The sequence below is a fragment of the Bacidia gigantensis genome (genome assembly GCF_019456465.1).
Source record: "Bacidia gigantensis strain McMullin 20006 chromosome Unknown contig_295, whole genome shotgun sequence".
In the NCBI taxonomy this organism is placed as follows: Eukaryota; Fungi; Ascomycota; class Lecanoromycetes; order Lecanorales; family Ramalinaceae; genus Bacidia; species Bacidia gigantensis.
In genome coordinates, this window is record NW_025408608.1 from 179,322 (window position 1) to 198,017 (window position 18,696).

The 18,696-nt window shown below is 50.6% G+C and overlaps 7 protein-coding genes across 7 annotated transcripts; 4 read left to right on the top strand and 3 right to left on the bottom strand.

The window, feature by feature from the left end:
* Positions 1 to 1,131: 1,131 nt before the first annotated feature.
* On the bottom strand, positions 1,132 to 2,240 carry KY384_008108 (uncharacterized protein; the record flags this gene model as incomplete). The annotated part of the gene is made up of 2 exons (XM_044816597.1): positions 1,132 to 2,065; positions 2,119 to 2,240. 2 exons carry the CDS (start codon positions 2,238 to 2,240, stop codon positions 1,132 to 1,134), a joined length of 1,056 nt encoding a protein of 351 aa, XP_044665962.1.
* A 1,628-nt stretch (positions 2,241 to 3,868) lies between these two features.
* KY384_008109 (uncharacterized protein) lies at positions 3,869 to 4,524 on the top strand (the record flags this gene model as incomplete). The annotated part of the gene is made up of 2 exons (XM_044816598.1): positions 3,869 to 4,290; positions 4,344 to 4,524. The coding sequence occupies 2 exons, from the start codon at positions 3,869 to 3,871 to the stop codon at positions 4,522 to 4,524; spliced, it is 603 nt and encodes a 200-aa protein (XP_044665963.1).
* A 28-nt stretch (positions 4,525 to 4,552) lies between these two features.
* Positions 4,553 to 7,377, top strand: KY384_008110 (uncharacterized protein; the record flags this gene model as incomplete). Its single annotated transcript, XM_044816599.1, has 3 exons — positions 4,553 to 4,760; positions 4,849 to 5,383; positions 5,616 to 7,377. 3 exons carry the CDS (start codon positions 4,553 to 4,555, stop codon positions 7,375 to 7,377), a joined length of 2,505 nt encoding a protein of 834 aa, XP_044665964.1.
* A 1,501-nt stretch (positions 7,378 to 8,878) lies between these two features.
* On the top strand, positions 8,879 to 10,420 carry KY384_008111 (uncharacterized protein; the record flags this gene model as incomplete). The annotated part of the gene is made up of 6 exons (XM_044816600.1): positions 8,879 to 8,954; positions 9,003 to 9,132; positions 9,204 to 9,349; positions 9,493 to 9,817; positions 10,069 to 10,090; positions 10,289 to 10,420. The coding sequence occupies 6 exons, from the start codon at positions 8,879 to 8,881 to the stop codon at positions 10,418 to 10,420; spliced, it is 831 nt and encodes a 276-aa protein (XP_044665965.1).
* Positions 10,421 to 11,014: 594 nt separating this feature from the next.
* On the bottom strand, positions 11,015 to 12,424 carry KY384_008112 (uncharacterized protein; the record flags this gene model as incomplete). The annotated part of the gene is made up of 1 exon (XM_044816601.1): positions 11,015 to 12,424. One exon carries the CDS (start codon positions 12,422 to 12,424, stop codon positions 11,015 to 11,017), a length of 1,410 nt encoding a protein of 469 aa, XP_044665966.1.
* Positions 12,425 to 12,889: 465 nt separating this feature from the next.
* MCM2 (MCM DNA helicase complex subunit) lies at positions 12,890 to 15,198 on the top strand (the record flags this gene model as incomplete). The annotated part of the gene is made up of 2 exons (XM_044816602.1): positions 12,890 to 14,970; positions 15,030 to 15,198. The coding sequence occupies 2 exons, from the start codon at positions 12,890 to 12,892 to the stop codon at positions 15,196 to 15,198; spliced, it is 2,250 nt and encodes a 749-aa protein (XP_044665967.1).
* Positions 15,199 to 15,951: 753 nt separating this feature from the next.
* KY384_008114 (uncharacterized protein) lies at positions 15,952 to 17,395 on the bottom strand (the record flags this gene model as incomplete). Its single annotated transcript, XM_044816603.1, has 2 exons — positions 15,952 to 17,159; positions 17,206 to 17,395. 2 exons carry the CDS (start codon positions 17,393 to 17,395, stop codon positions 15,952 to 15,954), a joined length of 1,398 nt encoding a protein of 465 aa, XP_044665968.1.
* Between the last annotated feature and the right edge of the window lie 1,301 nt (positions 17,396 to 18,696).

Genomic DNA, 18,696 nt, shown 5'->3' on the forward strand with positions numbered 1-18,696 from the left:
AAGATCCAGCCTTATTGAAGCTCCTCTGATTGAAGTGAAATGGTGCGACGGATACTTTGCTGCGTATCTTGTAGCGGAGGGTATCGAGAGCAAACTCTTCTGCTCATTGTAGTGAAAGAGGATGGCGAGTTCGACGCAATATCAACAGGCGCAGAGGTGATGTGCGCTGGATCATACTTTGCCTCGTTGGAGCTGTGGTAGTGATAGCTCGAGTGATATTGAGGTCATGAAGGCCATGGCCAGAGGGTTTTCATTCCACGGCCACCGTCTGCACCACCGTCCCATTTGCCCCAGCTTCACCTGCCATCTCCCCAGCATCAGGCTTCCAAACGTCCACGAAAAATACCCCCCTCCTCCCTATGAAACCCGAGCCCCCTCTCAATCCCCCCTCTGCGCCATCACTGTATGGCAGAACCCCATGATAAACTGCGCGGTCACAGCTATATCCGTGTAGGAGAATTTATCCTTGCCCGTGGGCGAGTCGAGCGTAACCTTGCAGTCCGGACTGTTCCAGAAGATGGGGAGGGTGTTGGCCTTGAACCAGCGCGGGGTATCGGCGCCCGGGGTGGAGAGGATTCTCGTAGTGATGCCGTCGCAGGCGTCTGAGTGCATGATGGGATGGACTGGGGGAGGTGTGGATTGGTAGCATTCTTTCATGTTTGCTGAGAGGGGAAGGGGCGACGGTGAGGGGGCTGGGGTGGAGAGGATGAGGGGGAGGAAGAAGGGTAGGAGTGGGAGAATAAAAGAGAAAGCTATCATGGTTGGAGATATTGAAAGTACTTTGAGATGGAAGAGATTTGAATTGATGTAGATGTTGGTGGGAATTGATGGTGCAGATGACGCAAGGAAGATGACAAAATTTGCCGGCGAGGAGACCAAATCAGATCGTCGGAGATGCGTGTTCTCCAAATATAGATTATATCGCGACTGGATGATGTACCTGGGAAAGTGAGGCAGGTCTCAGACAGCGTAGTCGGTTGCATATTAGGTATTAGCGCAATGCGTAGGCAGAGTCAATTGTGAGCAGTCAGTGAGCAGTGCAATTCTCATATATGTTGCGCACCAATTCTTTGTTACCGAGAGCTTAGGTATATAGTGAATTGAAAGCTGTTGTTGTGAGAGGCGACAATATCATTCGGGTTGGATCTCCACGATAACTTTCTCCCCGCCTTTGGTTCCTTTCTGTTGGAGCTCGAAAGCTCCAGCGATGGCTTCAAACCCTCCTTTGATCACCTGAAGTGGGTTGGGTTTGAGCTGGCCCTTCTCAGCAAGATCATGTATGAGCTTGATGTCTCCAGCTATGTCCTCATTCAAGGTGGGACTGTCACCCAGAAGTCTGGCCGCCTTCATCTCTTCTTCACTCCTGCCGATGAGACCAAGCTCTACTCTGAACGTGGTATGATCGTCATAATTTTCCATCGGAGTCCAGTCATCTGTCGTGGCGTAAACCTTTCCTTCTTTGTAAGAGGATACTTCTTGCAGAGCGCGACGACCGACTTTCTCGGTCTTCGCCACGGAGTCCCAGACGCCGAAGAATTTCCCCTCGGTTATTTTCTTCAATTCAGCGATTTGTTCATCTTCGCTGAGGCTGTAGTCAATGACAGCGTCAGCTCCAGTCGAAGTCACAAGATCTGCGGTCCGCTTGGAGCAGGTGGCGACCACTTTGTAGCCGAGTGCTTTCACAATCTGGATAGAATATTGACCAATGCTACCCGCGCCGCCAAAGACAACGACCCAAATATCTTTAGGTGTAGGATTCTGCTCGAGCTTGATACCATGAAGGAGACCAAGACATGCCGTCTCGGCGCCGACACCAAGTGCAGCTGCTTCGTTGAAAGAGAATGACTTTGGCGTTGGTATCACGAGATTTGTGTCCATGAGAAAGTATTCTTGAAATGTACAATAGCCTGGGATTCCAAGACGAGTACAGCCACAGACTCGATCACCAGGTTTGAACTTGGAGGCAGCTGCCGTACCTGCTTTGACTACGACACCACTGGCGTCACATCCTAGGACAATAGGCCATGCAGTAATCAAGAGGCCTGTGCCTTGCATGTAACCTTCTCTGTAGGAGACACCGTCAGCTGGGAACGCACGTATAAAGGGAATTGGCAATACACAGGGTCGATTGCGGTAGCAATTGACTTGACGAGAATCTGATCATCGCCCGGCTCAGGTATCTCCAGGTCATCGACTACCACGAATGGGGCACCGGGTTTTTCGACGGTGACTCCTTTCATAATGAGATACGTTGCAATGTTCTCTTTGTATGCTCAGCCAAAGTTGTTGATTTTAATAGGAAAGAGTTGAGAGTTAGTTTTGATATTCAAGCTGAACGTAGGAGTGGGCCATATATAAATAGCACATCTCTCATTCCGCACGTGAAGCCCCTCATGCCAAGAGGTAAACGTGCATCTAGGCTTCCGCAGCTGAGTCGTGGAGTAGCTCAGCCTGGTGACATTCGCTTCTTTAGAGCCCGGATCTAAGCAAATCAAACCAATGAATGCACCCCAAATAGGGCGAGAAGCGAGCTTTGAGTGGTCTAAGCTTCAATATCACGGCCCGTTCAATGTAGCTTCTGACGACACATGGGTACGAAGAAAGTCTGGCCTTTCAAGCGTCGTACTATTGGCTGGACGTGCTTCGATCCTGCAGCGAGGAGATCCCTATCCTGATGATCGGATAGGGGTGTTGCTTATCAAGACGCTTAATCATATGTGCGTACAAGATGATTGGGGGGTCGAGAGGGGTCGTGGGACTTCCACAATGCGTCATTGAGAGTCTGCCTTGACGGCGTCTTGGTCTATGCGTACAACCATCGGACCGATGGTGAGGACTGATTTTCGTTTGCTACGAGTAGTGAATTAAGTCGAAGATTGCAGTAGTATACGCCGTCTAAGAATTCGGTCCTTTGCATCTTATGCTTGTTGGTGCAATGTGTGAATATGTGGCTGACCTGCAGCATCACAATTTCGATAGGAAATGGCGCTATACCGTTTCAAGCACTGATTGGTAAGCGGGCTTGGCGTTATTCGGAAGGCATCCACATTGCGTCACTCCTCTCTGCAATGCTTCCGCTGTGCCATTCACTCATCGGCTGCTTATTGTAGTGTTCCTGTCAATAGCTCTGGGAGATCTACGCACAAGCTACACGTCTTTTCAAATACGTGCCGTTTCTCAGCCACGCTCTTCAAACGGGCTCTAGGGATTGTTGGACTTTTGTCACCAAACTGAAATGTCTCTGTTACATTGTTCGTGATCCACACCCCTCGCCATGATCCGCTGCTTCCCACAATCTGTCCATTCCAGCCGGAAAATCGCTCAGTGAAGGAATCGTCCCTCTCTTCGGAGTCCCCGTCAATATCTTCTGGACTCCTCACATGTCAATAGCCATCTCGAATGCTATTTGCTCTTGCTGACCTTGTGTTTACAGCCACTGATCAGGCTTAAGCTATGTTTTAGATCCTCGATCTCAGGCACTCGGCACCTTCCCTTGCTGGGTCGCTTGGAGTATTGGCATTGGTCTCACACTGAGATACTATGATTGGTCTCCTATGTGCATCTTGTTTGCCCATAGTCACCTAAAGCTTGTTCTTTCGAGATCTATGCTTGATCCATACCTTAAATCCGTTGTTATAGCTCCTCACACACACAAGGCCTCTTAAAAAATAGACACTTGAGCGGATGGATCAGGAAGAAATAGTGTGTTGATATGCAGGAGTCTAGTGCCAGCTGCAGGCTACGGCTGTGCCACAGCAGGTCTGGTGGCTGAAGTTGCAAAGCCACCGCTAAGCGTGGTCAGCGTAAGGCTGGAGTGAGCAGAATACTTTTAATCACTTTCGATATCACATGAAGTTGAAGCGACAAGATGGCGGACCCTCTATCCGTCACCGCCTCTGCCGTGAGCATCACATCTTTTGGTATATCATTATGCAAGACTGTCTTGGACTTCTACCAGTCTGTGAAAGGCTCGCGGCGGGATGTCAGGGAATTATGCGAAATGATAGAGAGACTTCAAAGGACTCTCACCGAAGTTGAGAAAGTTATCCAAGGATCTAGTCACCGTGATATAGCTGCGACTGCATTTGAGAACCTCGAAGCCTGCAAAGCGGGTCTGGACCGACTGGCACACAAGATGGAAAAATCGCGTAAGGTGATGACGAACTCTGTCGCTCGCTTTCCAGCTGCGTTGCAGTACCCTTTCAGAGAGAGTACTATCATCAGACTGAGGGAGATCGTTTCTCATGAGCTTCTGAGCCACCTTAACCTCTCTATCAATATCCTCAAATTGTAAGTTGGTGCCTGTTTTCTTATTCTTCACTGTGAAGCTCATGTCTACCTAGGGATGTCTCAGAAGCCAATCATCAAAGCACACAGATGGGTTTGTCCAGTATCAATGCAAACATAGACTCCGTTCGGGATGAGACCAGCCTTGCTCTGAGCGAGCTCAAAGACGGCGTCTCAAATGCCGCTATCTTTGCCAAAAGCCATGACATGGGTGAGATCCGTCGGATCTTGACATGAAATAGTATGAAAGCTGATATTCTCTATCATGCTCCAGGAGATCGAAGAGACAAAGTACTGCGATGGATTTCTTCTTCCGACCAAGTCGCAGATTATCATCAAAGGGCTTGCGAGCAGCGTGAGCCACACACAGGCAACTGGTTCATCGAGAGCGATCGATATAGATCCTGGAAAGACGGTCCAGGATCCTTCTGCTGGCTTTATGGGATTCCAGGATGTGGGAAGACAGTCTTATGGTAGGGCAACGCTCATCCCCTCTTCCATGGCTAATTTGTTCCAGTTCGACTATTATTGAAGATATAGTCTCTTTCTGTTTGCATGAAGACTTCAAATATGTCGCATACTACTACTTTAGCTTCAAGGATGCGGCACGACAAAACGCAAAGTCAATGCTCCGATCCCTGATGCTTCAGGTCCTTTGTCAGCAGTCAAGTGTGCCTGAAGCTGTCTTGGATATTTATGACGGCCATGAGCACGAGCAACCTTCACAAGAGGCACTACTCAAGGCTTTCAAAGCTATCATTGCCAAATCTGGACAATTCTACATTATCTTAGACGCCCTTGACGAATGTCCGTCCGGCAACGAAGAACGCGCCAAGCTTCTTTCAATGCTCACATCTTTCAAGAAATTCGATTTGCCCACCTTGCACATCCTCGTTACAAGCCGCAAGGAACTGGACCTGATCGATCTTGAGGACCTGGTGACAGATCCCCCAGTTAGCATTCAAAATAAAGATGTCAACAATGACATTCTGTTGCACGTTCGAATGCAGCTACGTAGCAATCCCAAATTGTGTGGTTGGCCAAAAGAGATCAAAGATGAGATTGAAAGTAAATTGGCAGGAGGCTCGCACGGCATGTAAGTCTATTCCGAGGGTCGAATGGTCTGAGTATACCTCCGCCGAGCTCCAGTGCTTTAGTTCCAGAGGCGGTCATATGGATAAAATGCCTAAGGTCTGCCACTTAAGTGGAGCTTCGAGTCTAGGCGCCGCCCCTATTGCCTAATACATTGGCCTGTCGTGGCGATTTTCAGATTGACCGACCCTGGTCTCCTATGTCTTAAAGACAAAGCGCTGATGGGGGCTTTTTAGGTTCAGGTGGGCGTCTTGTCAGCTAGAACTCTTGAGAAAATGCCTCCGGGCCAGCACCGTAAAACAGACACTTCAAACTTTACCTCGAACATTAGACGATACCTACGATCGAATTCTACTAAATATTGACCAAACGTATCGTAAGGAAGCCATATTGGCCCTCATGTGGCTGCTTTACTCAGAAAGACCGCTTTCATTGAGACAGCTTGCGGAAGCAATGGTCATAGACAATTCAGCTGAGCCAGCTTTTAGCCCGGATGATAGATTTTTCAGCCCAGAGAGCGCTCTTAATATTCTATCAAGCCTGGTCTCATTCACGCGATCAACGCGTTCCCGGGGACCATTGTTGGAAATCCACCTTGCACACTACTCGGTCAAAGAATATCTGACATCTGCAAGAGTATCGGAGGGACCAGCAGCATGCTTCGGAATACGTCACGCCGTAGCGCAAGAGCAAATAGTCCGAGGCTGCTTACACTACCTTCGATGCTGCGTCCCGAGCGATGCTCTTGCTGCCATGTCGATTGAGTCTGAGGAACCCTTAGATGCTCCTCTCTACCTATACGCTGCCCGTACTTGGTTCGTTCATGCCAAGAAATGCGGTGAGTGCATCACAGAGGGCACCACGGAGATGATCATCAACATACTTGAAGAGCCAAGTATTTGGAGTCCTTACTACAACCCTGAAGCATTAGGCCTGATCAGAAACCATTCTTTTGGAGATTTTGACCGTTATAGACCTTGTGAAGAGGAGCCGAAACCTTCCAAGTCACACTCGGCACTTTACTACGCGGCGTGTCTTGGAATCAATGAAGTTGTTCGATATTTGCTCAGACATGGTGCAGTAGTCGATGAAGAGTTTGGACGGTTTGGAAATGCACTACAGGCCGCGTCGTTGAAGGGACATATGCCTGTCGTAATAACATTGGTTCAAGGTGGAGCAAACGTCAACCTACAAGGAGGCTTATTCGAAAGCGCTATAAATGCAGCTTGCTTTGGAGGATATGCCGAGATCGTGAAATATTTGATCGAGAGAGGTGCGCGCGTCGACTGTGAAGGCTTTCTGGGAAGCCCGCTCGATACCTTAAGCAGATCACAAAATCCAAGCTGGGAGATACTAACCACGCTGTTACAAAAAGGTGCTCTTTCGTTTGCAAAGGAAAAAACCAAAAGCTGGCTTATGAGGTGGGCCGCAATTTCAGGCCAAGAGGAAGTCGTAAGGCTCCTCATCGACAAGATGGACATTTCAAAAAAGACCTCGTTCAAGTTCACTATTAATGTTGCTCGGATTGGTGATCATAGGTCGTACCAGCCCAAGGTTTCTGCACCATATGAAGCAGTCTTCCGACGACATGAGGCAGTCGTTAAGCTCCTGGTCGAGAAATGGAGTAACATAGGCGAACAAGACTCGGAAGGGCGAACCGCGTTATATTGGGCATGTTTTCTACAGTGTAATGGTATCGTACAGATGCTCTTGGATCATGGGGCCGATGTCCATCGACCTGGCCCCAATCAGTGGGTGGGTCGATATTGGGCGGCGCTATTTGATAATCAGGAAACATTGAGGCTGCTCAACCGTGTGTGCGATCCGTCATCTTGTGCTAGATGTACAGCCGCAGAATCGAATGCAAAGGCCGAAAATGAAAGTATCCTGGATTCAGTACTCACCATATGGCATTGCATGGAAGAGACAAGCAAGACAATCAATAATGACGTTGTCCCTGATGACAAGTATCCAAAGCCCCATCTCAGGTTTAATTGAGGAACTTGAAAACAGACTTAGCTGCGATGCATATTTCAACGAGTAGGATACTGAGACATGCAGCATCGCCGGATCATACCCACAAGGCCATCGATCGTCAACGTCGCCGGATTGCTCATCCACGCAAGTTTAGACGAGAACACCGCAAATATATGCCGTTCCATTGGAGTCTCTTGATCAGGTAATTGTCTGACCGTGCTTACTCCAGAAGCTCGGTCCTGATAAATCCCGAGGTTAAAGGGGCTTGCGACTGCCCACTTAGGCTTCGAGCCCATCTGGTCAGTTCAAAGCAAACACGAGTCAAATGGCGCGGATCCAAAGGAAGCGAAAACGATGTCGACGGAAACATTTCAGGGAGTCACTTGTTCGAGGAGAAATGTCCAGCGTTGGAAAGGGGTTCCGCAAAGCAGGTACCACGCCAAAGACTCACCGTTGTGGAGAGGTCCACAGCGACATGATTTTAAGTACGTTGGCGCGCATCGACACCGATCCTAGTTCTAGCTTGGCTTGAAACGAGCCTCTGGTCACTTTGCTCTCAACTACCAGGCCTGAGAAGAGGATCAGAATCGTCGTAAACCTAAAGCACATACCCATTGTTGAAGGTGTTGAGGATAAGAATGGAGCTTGAGCCAGGAACGTATTGGGAGAACATTCACTCTGTTCTCTGCGTACGCGTTGTAGCCATTAAGGCACGGGATTCCTCGATCTCTCTTTTCATTTCCTTTTGCTCTCTGATCGAGAAAGACAGACCTCGACATCAAAAGCGAGACGTGTGAAACGCAGACACATGAAGGTTTTATATACAAACAAATTGAGGATTAGGGGCTCTCAGTATAACTCAGGAAAAGAGCCGGATCGAAGCGCGATATACATCTAAGATTGTCTTCTCCTAGAGACAACTAAACAGTGCCTACGATGCTGATGAAAGCATGTTTGATGACGGTTTAGACCATAAGTCCGGTAGACTCCAAATCTTCTTGCACTCGCCTCTCGACATATCTCTTCATAAAGTTTTCCCGCGATGGAACAATATCTCTGCTTCATTCATCCATCGAGAGGAGTAGCCTGTAGGCAACAGCGAGGACTTCTCATTGGGCTAAAGTTTCCCCAACCAATAGCATGTTGAGCCTATTCTCAGGGGTCCAATCGTGCAGGAATAGGCGGAATCCTAGTGCCAAGAGCTGAATGAACCTTGGACATTCATTTCCTCCACGGGCTCACCTTCTTGGTGTTGCATCGTGTTGACTACATAAGAGTTACAGTCAATGCGACCGGCTCTCTCTCCAGTAAGAAGCCTCCGCGAGCTTCGTTTCTCCTGTGACCATATCGATCTTATCTAGTCGGACTGACAATCACAATTCCTCGGAGTTTGGCCCTCGGAACACCAAAAGGTGAACTAAGAGAAAGAGATCACTATTCGCAGACCTCGATTCAGTGGCCTCAGTCATCATAGATCTTGAACTACGTGTCTACAGAATATACCGGTCGAGCAAGACCAAGCATGGCTTCAAATCAAAAGCGACCTGAATTGTCAGCATGGGAATATGTTACGCTCTTTTACGCGGCTCTCAGAACTCGTACGTAAATTCTACATGATTCTGAACACACTCACTTAACAATTTTAGTCAATCATACCATCATCGCTTCCATAACTGCTCCCTTCCGTGGAAGCAAAGGTGCCAAGAAATACGGTCAGCATGTGGCCTTGTCGTTTACAAGGAAGGTCACGAACACGGCGAGCGTGAAGCATTTGCAGTACGTCGATTATCCTCGTGGATTTATAGGCTTTTGTTTCTTATGACTGAGCCCTACTGAGGCATGCGCAGAGCAATCCTGCCAACAGCACGCGACACTTATCTGGCCCATGCTAAAAAGCACAACTTCAAGCCTGAATGGGAGACCCTACCCAGCGGAGCGGAGGCATACTGGTTCGGCGACAAGAACGCAGAGAAGACCTTGCTTTTCTTCCATGGTAAGTCAACATTCAACCCCCAGTCATTCCGTTCCCCCATCCCCGCTCCCTACCTATTCCAACAAAAGAAGCCCACTGCTCTCTCCCTCCACATTTGCCCACCCCAATCTCTCCTACCACTCCAACTCCCTAACCTCACCCAGGCGGCGGCTACGCGCTCCCCGTAACCCCCGCCCACCTGACCTTCCTAACACACCTTACAACCCTAATCCCTACCCTCCGCATCCTCCTACCCGCTTACACCCTCGCCCCCACCGCGAGCTACCCAACCCAACTCTCCCAGGCAGCCGAATCCCTACACCTCCTCCTCTCTCCCCCTTTCTCCCTCTCTCCCTCCCAGATCTCAATCGCGGGGGACTCCGCGGGCGGCAACCTCACCCTAGCCCTCCTCTCCCACCTGCTGCACCCGCATCCTGACCTCCCCGCCACCGCTGCTATCGATTTGAAGGGGGAAAGCTGGGAGGCGCGGTGCTGATCAGTCCGTGGGCGAGCTTTGATTTTTCGTGGGAGAGTATGGAGGCGAATGAGATGAAGGATTTGATTCCTCTGGTGAGAGGGCATGATTGGGTGGACAATTTCCTTGGGGGTAGGGAAGAGGATGGGTGGAATGAGGCTGCTGGGGGGAAGGTGCCGGAGGGGTGGTGGGAAGGGTTGGGGGGTGTGGTGGGGGAGGTGTTGGTTACGGCGGGGACGGATGAGGTGTTGATTGATAGTATTAGGGTTTTGGGGGCGCGGTTGAAGGTGAGTCCGTCATTTATTTGTTTGGTTGGTTTGTCTGCTTGGGGTTTGATGTGTGAGGTGATGAGGAGGGGAGAAGAGGCAGGTTTTTCTCGGACAGGAGATTTGTATGGATACACGCGAGGGGGAAGGCATCAGGATGGACGAGATGCGATATGTGTTGCAACTTTGAAGAGAGAAATGCTGACCTTTTTTTGGTAGGAGAAACATGAGAAAGTCACGCTTTTGGTTGCAGACGGCGAGTGGCATGAGAATTGTGTGCAGGAAATGCCGAAAGATGAGAGCAAAGTCACCAGGGATGCTATTACGGCCTTTATGGCTGAAAGAGTATAGAACGGGAGGAGGAAGAAGCATTGAGTTCGTAGTAGCAGGGTAAATGTGCGAAGCTTTCGGTAACGTGAATTCAACAGCAGCGGAAATATCGACACCACGCTCCACAACCCAAGGGCCGGAGGGCTTGAACTGCGAGAAATAGAACAGCTGAGACCAGGGTGCTGTAAAGAGACCTGGGCTTTGCATGATCGACGTTATATGTTTCTAAATCCGAAAATGATTGCTTCGAGCATGATTCTCTTTCCCCTGTTCATAATCTCCTCTATTCCTCCCTCGGGCGAGATATCAGTATCCTAGACACCGCAGTCAGCAAGCACTCCCCCGTTCCACACCTAAAGATATACTAACCACTCTGTTCCCTTCTCCCACTTCCCTCCCCCTCCCCGCCTCCACCTCCCCCTTCACCGCCCCCCTCGCCCGCATCCCCAGGCTTCCTCCCCGCCTCCCTAACCCCCATCTCATCCCCCCTCAACTTCTCAAAATACGCCTTAACATCCTCGGCGCCAACCGGCTTTCCACTCTCCGCAAACGGCTTCAAAAACCCCTTCACTTTCTCCTTCAGATGATTATACGCCATAACCCCCTCGATGGCCCTCACTCTATCGACATTGCTAAGCGCTTCTTCGCCCATGTCGTAGATGCTTTTGAGCCGACGCTGCCGTTGGAGTTCGTGGTGCGGTGGTTCGGGTGGGATGGGGAAGCACGCGCGGAGGCAGCGGGGGAGAGTGGTGGCTCGTAGGTGTCTTCTTCTTCGAGGAGTTGAGGGTGCGGGCGCAGGAGAGGGTAGCAGGTTGCGCAGCGGCAGAGAGAGGAGCGGAAGTCAGTTGTGCAGAAGAGGGAAAGTTTGCTGGTCGGGGGAGGGGGGAGGAGGGTGTGGTAGGCTGCTGGGTGGGCGGGTGTTGGTTCCTCGAGGTCGGCTCTGGGCTTCTTGGAGGAGGTGGAGGCGGTCTCGGCGTCGTTGAGGTCGGTGTCTGATGCTTTGCGCTTCTTACTTATTTCGCTTGCCAGGGTGGGGACGCTGGTGGTGGCGGGTTCGCCGTTTTGGTTTGGTGGAGCGCTGGGCTCTGGATTGGGTGACGCAGCTGTCTCGAGTGCATGACCGTTCACTGTATGGCCATTCTCTGCTGGCTCTTTGTCTTGCAAGAAGACCGCAGGTAGAAAGCCTTCAGTGCCGGCATATTGCTTCAGTGAAGGCACGGCTTCAACGCATTTCCAGCAGATGAAGGTATCAAAATCGTCTTCATCTGGAAAGCCGGCGGGAAGTTCATTCTCTTCGTCTTGATCTTCCTCCTGCGCTTCTCCCTCCGTTGTCTGACCCTCTGGAATTGTATCTTTCTTCCTTCGTTTTTCTTTCCTCTTTTCATCTGCATCCATTCTCCGCTTGCTGCCTTCTTCTCCGCCCCAGACTACGCATTCTGGGTGCCACCAATCCTCACCGCACCCGCCTTGCTCTTCACTGGCCAACCCCAAACATTGGAACATGGTTCCTTTTTCCTTTTCAGCATCATACCACTCGTGACAGTCACAGAATCTATTCCTGGCGTTTTGATTGTAGGAATTTCCCGAAGCAGGTTCTTGATTATGCACGGGCGCCTTCATCCCAGTAGTAGGGTCAATCCGAAGTGTACAGGGACTGGTGGCCGGAAAGCGAGTAGTACCACAATCGCAGACGAAGTCGCGACGGTGAAAGAGCTCGACAAGAGTGTGCTCGCCATGGCATGCGATGCTGCATGAGTAGCATACGGCTGCTGGTGTGAAAGTTTCGGTAGGGGATGTAGGAGGAGGGTTACATGTCAGACAAGAGAAGAGATTCTGTCGTAATGGACCAAGATCCTTAGTGCAATGGTCGAAGGAGAATGGGAGGACTTCTCGCGCATCATTTTCGAGGCGGAGTTGGGTATTGATGTAGTCTGAGGCTGTCTGAGATGGCACATTGATGATTGAAGCGTCAGGCCTCGCATTGAAACCATCCGTAGAAGACTGAGCTTGCTCTGAGGATGCCATCCTAGCTTTCTCCCAAGTAGCGGGCGATGGAAGTGAGCTGAAGACATTCGGAAGGTAAATCGGGTAATGTTCGGGTAAATTAACTAAAGTGGTTCGCGTGAGTCGCGTTGATCGACGCGCCGGAAATCACGTTCAAACTGGCACTCGTCCCTCACCCTTACTCAAATAGTGCAGTCAACACAGCAGAGCTTTACTAAGTATTGCCACAGCCTGCATCAATGAGGTATTTTCATCGCTTGTTGCTTCTCGTTCTGTCTCACTGAACCTCTCCAGTTCACCACTTCGACCCAACATGTCTGCAGCAAACCGAGGACCACCTCCTCGTAATGGGCGCAAGCGCTCAAGAGAGCCAGATGACGATCTGCCTTCTTCATCAGCAGCGCCACCCTCAAGCTGTTTGTAACGAAATACATAGCAAATTCACACGGCTGACTCCTGCTAGTGCCTCCCTCATCGCCTCCAATGATGCCTCCAATGGATGATGACGACGATGATTTAGACCCAGACAGAGACCTGATTGGTGACATTGACGATGCAGATGAGATGGCCGAAGATGAAGATGGAATTGACCTGTTCCGCGATGACTTTGAAAAGGACTACAAGCGGCGTGAAAACGATGAATATGAGGGACTTGACATTGACGATGAAGGGGAATTCGATGAACTCAATCTGGCGGATCGAAGACAACTAGAAGCACGTCTAAATCGACGTGATCGAGAGCTTGCCAGACAGCGAAAAATGGCACCTGCTTTCCTCCAAGATGATGAAGATGAAATGCAGGATCTTTCAAGACAACAGAGACGTCGCCGCCGCCAATATGACGAAGACGACATGGACGCAGACGAGAACATTATGGACGAGGAATTGTCATTGGAGACTCTACAGGATGTCAAAGCCTCATCTCTTCAAGATTGGGTAGCCCTGCCGGCAGTCTACCGATCAATCTTCAGGGAATTCAAATCCTTCTTAACTGAGTACACCGACGTCAAGGGCACATCAGTCTATGGCACCCGCATCCGAACCCTTGGTGAGGTCAATGCCGAGTCTCTTGAAGTATCATACGACCACCTTTCAGCGTCAAAAGCTATTCTGGCCTACTTTCTAGCCAATGCCCCGGCAGAAGTGCTAAAGATTTTCGACCAAGTTGCAATGGATGTCACTCTGCTACATTATCCAGACTATGAGCGCATTCATTCTGAGATCCACGTCCGTATATCAGACCTACCAGTGCATTACACTCTGCGACAACTCCGACAAACACACTTAAACTGCCTGGTACGAGTGACCGGTGTAGTGACCCGACGAACAGGTGTCTTTCCCCAACTCAAGTACGTACGCTTCGACTGCACGAAATGTGGCGTGACACTTGGTCCGTTTCAACAGGAGTCAAACGTCGAAGTGAAAATATCCTACTGCCAGAATTGCCAATCCCGTGGCCCCTTCACCCTGAATAGTGAACGAACCATTTACCGCAACTACCAAAAACTCACCCTTCAAGAATCTCCCGGAACGGTCCCTGCAGGTCGTCTTCCCCGCCATCGCGAAGTCATCCTCCTCTGGGACCTAATTGACTCCGCAAAGCCCGGTGAAGAGATCGAGGTAACTGGAATCTACCGCAACTCCTACTCCGCCCAACTGAACAACAAAAATGGCTTTCCCGTCTTCGCAACCATTTTAGAAGCCAACCATGTCATCCAATCCCACGACCAACTCGCCGGCTTCCGCCTCACCGAAGAAGACGAGCGCGAAATTCGCTCCCTAAGCCGCGATCCCAAAATCGTCGACCGCATCATCTCGTCCATCGCCCCCTCCATTTACGGTCACACAGACATCAAAACGGCCGTCGCCCTCTCCCTCTTCGGCGGCGTCTCCAAAGAAGCACAAGGCAAGCATAAAATCCGCGGCGACATCAACATCCTCCTCCTCGGCGACCCCGGGACCGCCAAATCCCAAGTCCTGAAATACGTCGAAAAGACCGCCCACCGTGCCGTCTTCGCCACAGGCCAAGGCGCCTCCGCCGTCGGTTTAACAGCCTCTGTCCGCCGCGACCCTTTGACAGCAGAATGGACGCTCGAAGGCGGCGCCCTCGTCCTCGCGGACCAAGGCACCTGCCTAATTGACGAGTTCGACAAAATGAACGACCAAGACCGCACCTCCATCCACGAAGCTATGGAGCAGCAAACCATCTCCATCTCCAAAGCCGGCATCGTAACGACCCTGCAGGCGCGCTGCGGTATCATCGCCGCCGCCAACCCGATCGGCGGGCGGTACAACTCCACCATCCCCTTCGCGCAGAACGTTGAACTCACGGAACCTATCCTCTCGCGTTTCGATATCCTTTGCGTTGTCAGGGATACGGTGGATCCCGCAGAAGATGAACGGCTGGCGAGTTTTGTGGTGGAGAGTCATGGGAGGGCGCATCCGAGTGTTGGTAGTGCTGCGGATGTTAATGCGAGGGCGATGGAGGTGGAGCATGAGGATGCGGTGAGGAGACAAGATATGAATGGAGGCGAGCCTGCTGGGAGGAATGGGGGGCGGGGGTGGGGGTGGAGATCTCGCAGGAGTTGTTGAGGAAGTATATTCTTTATGCGAGGGAACGGTGTAGGCCGAAGTTGTATCAGATCGATCAGGATAAGGTGGCGAGGTTGTTTGCGGATATGAGGAGGGAGAGTTTGGCTACGGGTGCTTATCCTATTACTGTGAGTTTCTCTGCTTGCTCTCTCTCTGCCGTCGAGGTTGATGGTGGGAGGGTGGATGGTTTGCTGATGACTTGATAGGTGAGACATCTCGAGGCTATCATGCGTATCTCCGAGGCTTTCTGTAAGATGCGTTTGTCGGACTATTGTACCTCTGCCGATGTCGATCGCGCTATCGCTGTCACGGTCGACTCGTTCGTGGGCGCGCAGAAGGTTAGCTGTAAGAAAGCGCTGGCGAGAGCTTTTGCGAAGTATGTCCCCCCTCCCTCCCCCTTCCCTCCTCCTATTCCCCGATCCATCTCCCTCTTCTGTTTTTGTGCTGCGTGTGGAGGATGAGTTGCTGATTGTATGAATAGGTATACACTTGCAAAACCGAATTCGCAGAGAGGTAGCCAGAATAGAGGTGGGATGAGGAGGATGGCTGGGAGTGAGACTGCTGTTATGGCTTAAGGAGTCGGGAAGAATGGGTTTTGTGTGCTTTCTGGCTTCATGTGTCTGGTTGTTGGTGCGTGTGCTAATGAATGGGGAGCTGAGGGAGGGCTGGAGGGCTGGAGGGCTGGAGGAGACTGTGCTGCCTTTGGCGTAGACGTCGTGGGCTTTGTAATTACTACAAATAGCATAGACGATACAGATTTCGAGTTCTATGTCATTTAGACTTCGAACCTCTTCGTGTTGTTTCCTGCAAGAATGTGTTCTCTTTTCATACGATTTCCCCACAAACCCAAGGCTATGCCAGAGCAGCTCAGATTGACAATTAGACATTACCCCATGGTCCTGATAGCAATCAAGTTATCCTCGCCATTCAATAGATCCCATAAGACCTTGCAGGTATCACACCAAATGCAACAGCTTCCTCCACCGCCAGAGTATACTCCAGCCTCCAAACACAGACGAAAGCCCCGTGAATATGATAAGTGGACCGTAAGTCGTTCCATACGCAAAGTTCCCGAGTGATTCCAACCCGCCGACCTTAAGTAACGGCACACCTATCAAGCCACCGCTCACGTATCCAATTCCCCTCGCACCATTCAGCAGCCCATACAGCATTCCTGTATCGATGGCCTCATTGCTCTGCGCGGCTTCGCTTTCCATCTCCTTGAGGACACCACCCCACGTCGCGCTGTAGCCGCCTGCAAAGAAACCGAAGGTGATGGAAAAGAGTACCAGAAGCGCCATACTTCCTTTTGAGGTCAGACCCCAGAGGAGGAAGGCGGAGAGTGCGGAGCTGACGGCTGAGATGGCGGTCACGGTCGTTGCGGACATGGGAAAGCGCTTGTTGTCGCTCAAATAGCCGAAGAATGTTGAGGAAGCGATGCCAGGGATGTTGAAGAGAGTGAGTAAGAGCGTGGCTGAGGTTTGGGAGAGTAAGGTAACCTCGTGGGCGTAGGTATTTAGATAGGTCTGTGGTATGCCGTAGCCGGAGCTTTGGAGGATTATGGCGATGCTGTAGATGTAGAAGGTTTGATGGTGGAGGAATGACCATGGAATCTTCCGAGCTCGAGGAGTGGATGGTGATAAATTTGAGGGATGTGTAGGAATGAGGAAGATGGCAGGAATGCTGGTTCCGGCTACCATGGCTGTCCAGACTCGTAACGTGTTGCAAAAACCATAGCGATCGAGTAGATACCGTAGGAGAAAGGGGCAGACTGAGCCCACGATGTTCTTGCACGAGAGAGTGATTCCGTAGGCGACGGCGCGGTTGCTGGTGTTGAACCATTCACCGAGGGATAGCGTTGTTGGACTGAAGATCAGAGCACAGCCCAAGGCGGCCATGACTCCTTGAGTCGCGACTAGATGCCAGACATGCATGCTGAAGGAGGACAGAAGGAAGCTGACACAGGTAAGTGCAGCGCCACATAGTGCTGCTGTCTGTCGTCTTTGAGCCCATCGCTTGGTGAAGAGGGCGAAGAGGAAGGGCATTGAGAGGTACAAGACGCCATTCTGGGTCGTGCCAATGACACCTGTGATTCCACGACTCCCCTTTAGAGTCCAATTATCAGAATAGAATTCTTGGAAGACGCCATAGCTCATGGCAAAGCCTGCATTAATAAGTAGTCTATCGTTATGGTAAAGCACTTTGCCTACCCCAGATCGGCAATTGCAGCAATGTCGAGCCTATCAGTACGCAAGCTCTCTTTCTGTTTGACTCGTACTGCCTTGTGTTGGCTATATCAAGACTCGATGCATCTTGTTCCTCAATGTGGATCTCTCTCCCATCTGCCTCTGTGGGCAGTGACTCATGGAGTGATATGACCTCAACTGCACTTCGTGACATTGTTATATAGACGGAAGCACGCTTGGTATTACGGATTCATTTGAAGAAGCAGGGTAGACCACCATCTTAAGTACAATGACCTTGAAAACATAGTGCGGCATTTACATCACGTACCAGGTATATTGGCGATCATTACCATGTTGGGTACCTGGTCACGCGACCTGACATGGCTGCGATTGAATATGCGGTGAGTTCCGTGATGTGTTGATTCTAGCAAGATCATGGCTATGTATGTAGAAGTCTTCGAAGTCCGGCAACCATTTTGCTCGTGTCTTCTCAATCATTTCTTTCAATGGAGAAGAGAGCGAAATTGGCTGAAGACTTTCAGCGATTGACGTATGAAGTTAGCTTAGCCCTAAGCAAGCCCTAGTCTTAGCTTCAAGCGGCCGCCGGGATCTTCCACCAGCTCGGACCAACATCGGAACGACAAGAACGCAACCTGCAAGGTTCAATCAATACTTTACCACTGCAGGCTACACCGCTTCAAGCATGGTAATTATGTCCTCACGGCAGGGAGGGTGATTCGATGAACACTCAATACAGGAGAGTAGCTGATGCAGACGATGGGTGGCGTGGGGTCGCAGAGATTTTCCTAGGTGCGTATGGGCGCATCCCGTGTCAGCCAGAAGGAATGTTCAGCTCACATCTCACAATGAGGCTTGCTCTATCACCTACCTGTCTGCACCTTCTCGTATTGTACGCGCTTAGGAGGGGTGCCAAGATCTCTCGCTATTCAACCCTGCAACGAGCACAAGGCCGCAGTGTATCCTTCGCAAGTTTTAAAGCCCCAAAGCCGTTATCTGCGAACCAGAGGACCCGTCTCACTGCATATGTTCATTTTGTATCATGTTCGACGCACGATCCTGCGGTATTCGACGAGCACGTTTTTCAGGGGTAATGCAGGATGTTCAGCCACTTGGGGTCTAAACGCACGCCAAATGCACCACCCGGGCCATCGTTTCCACGAGCGGTCGGTAACAACCTCTTCCTGCTTGAGTTTGTATTGAGGGCTCCAATAGTACGAGATGCTGACCAGGCTGACACTGGCTTTAATGCGGGTTGCTGACCCTAGACCTGTGGCCTACCGACCGCCTAACCCGTTCTAGAAGGAGTTCTCGTAATTGAGGTGAGAAGGCACTACAGGATTGTATGGTATCTTCGTTCTCATTAAACAACTCTCCGATTTTGTGAGATTGCCACTTGCCTCATTCTGTAACCATAAAGACCCCAAGAAAACGCCCCCTTTCTTTGAATAATCCTTTCATAGACCCCTAAGATTCTCTACGTGAAAGCATTCATTG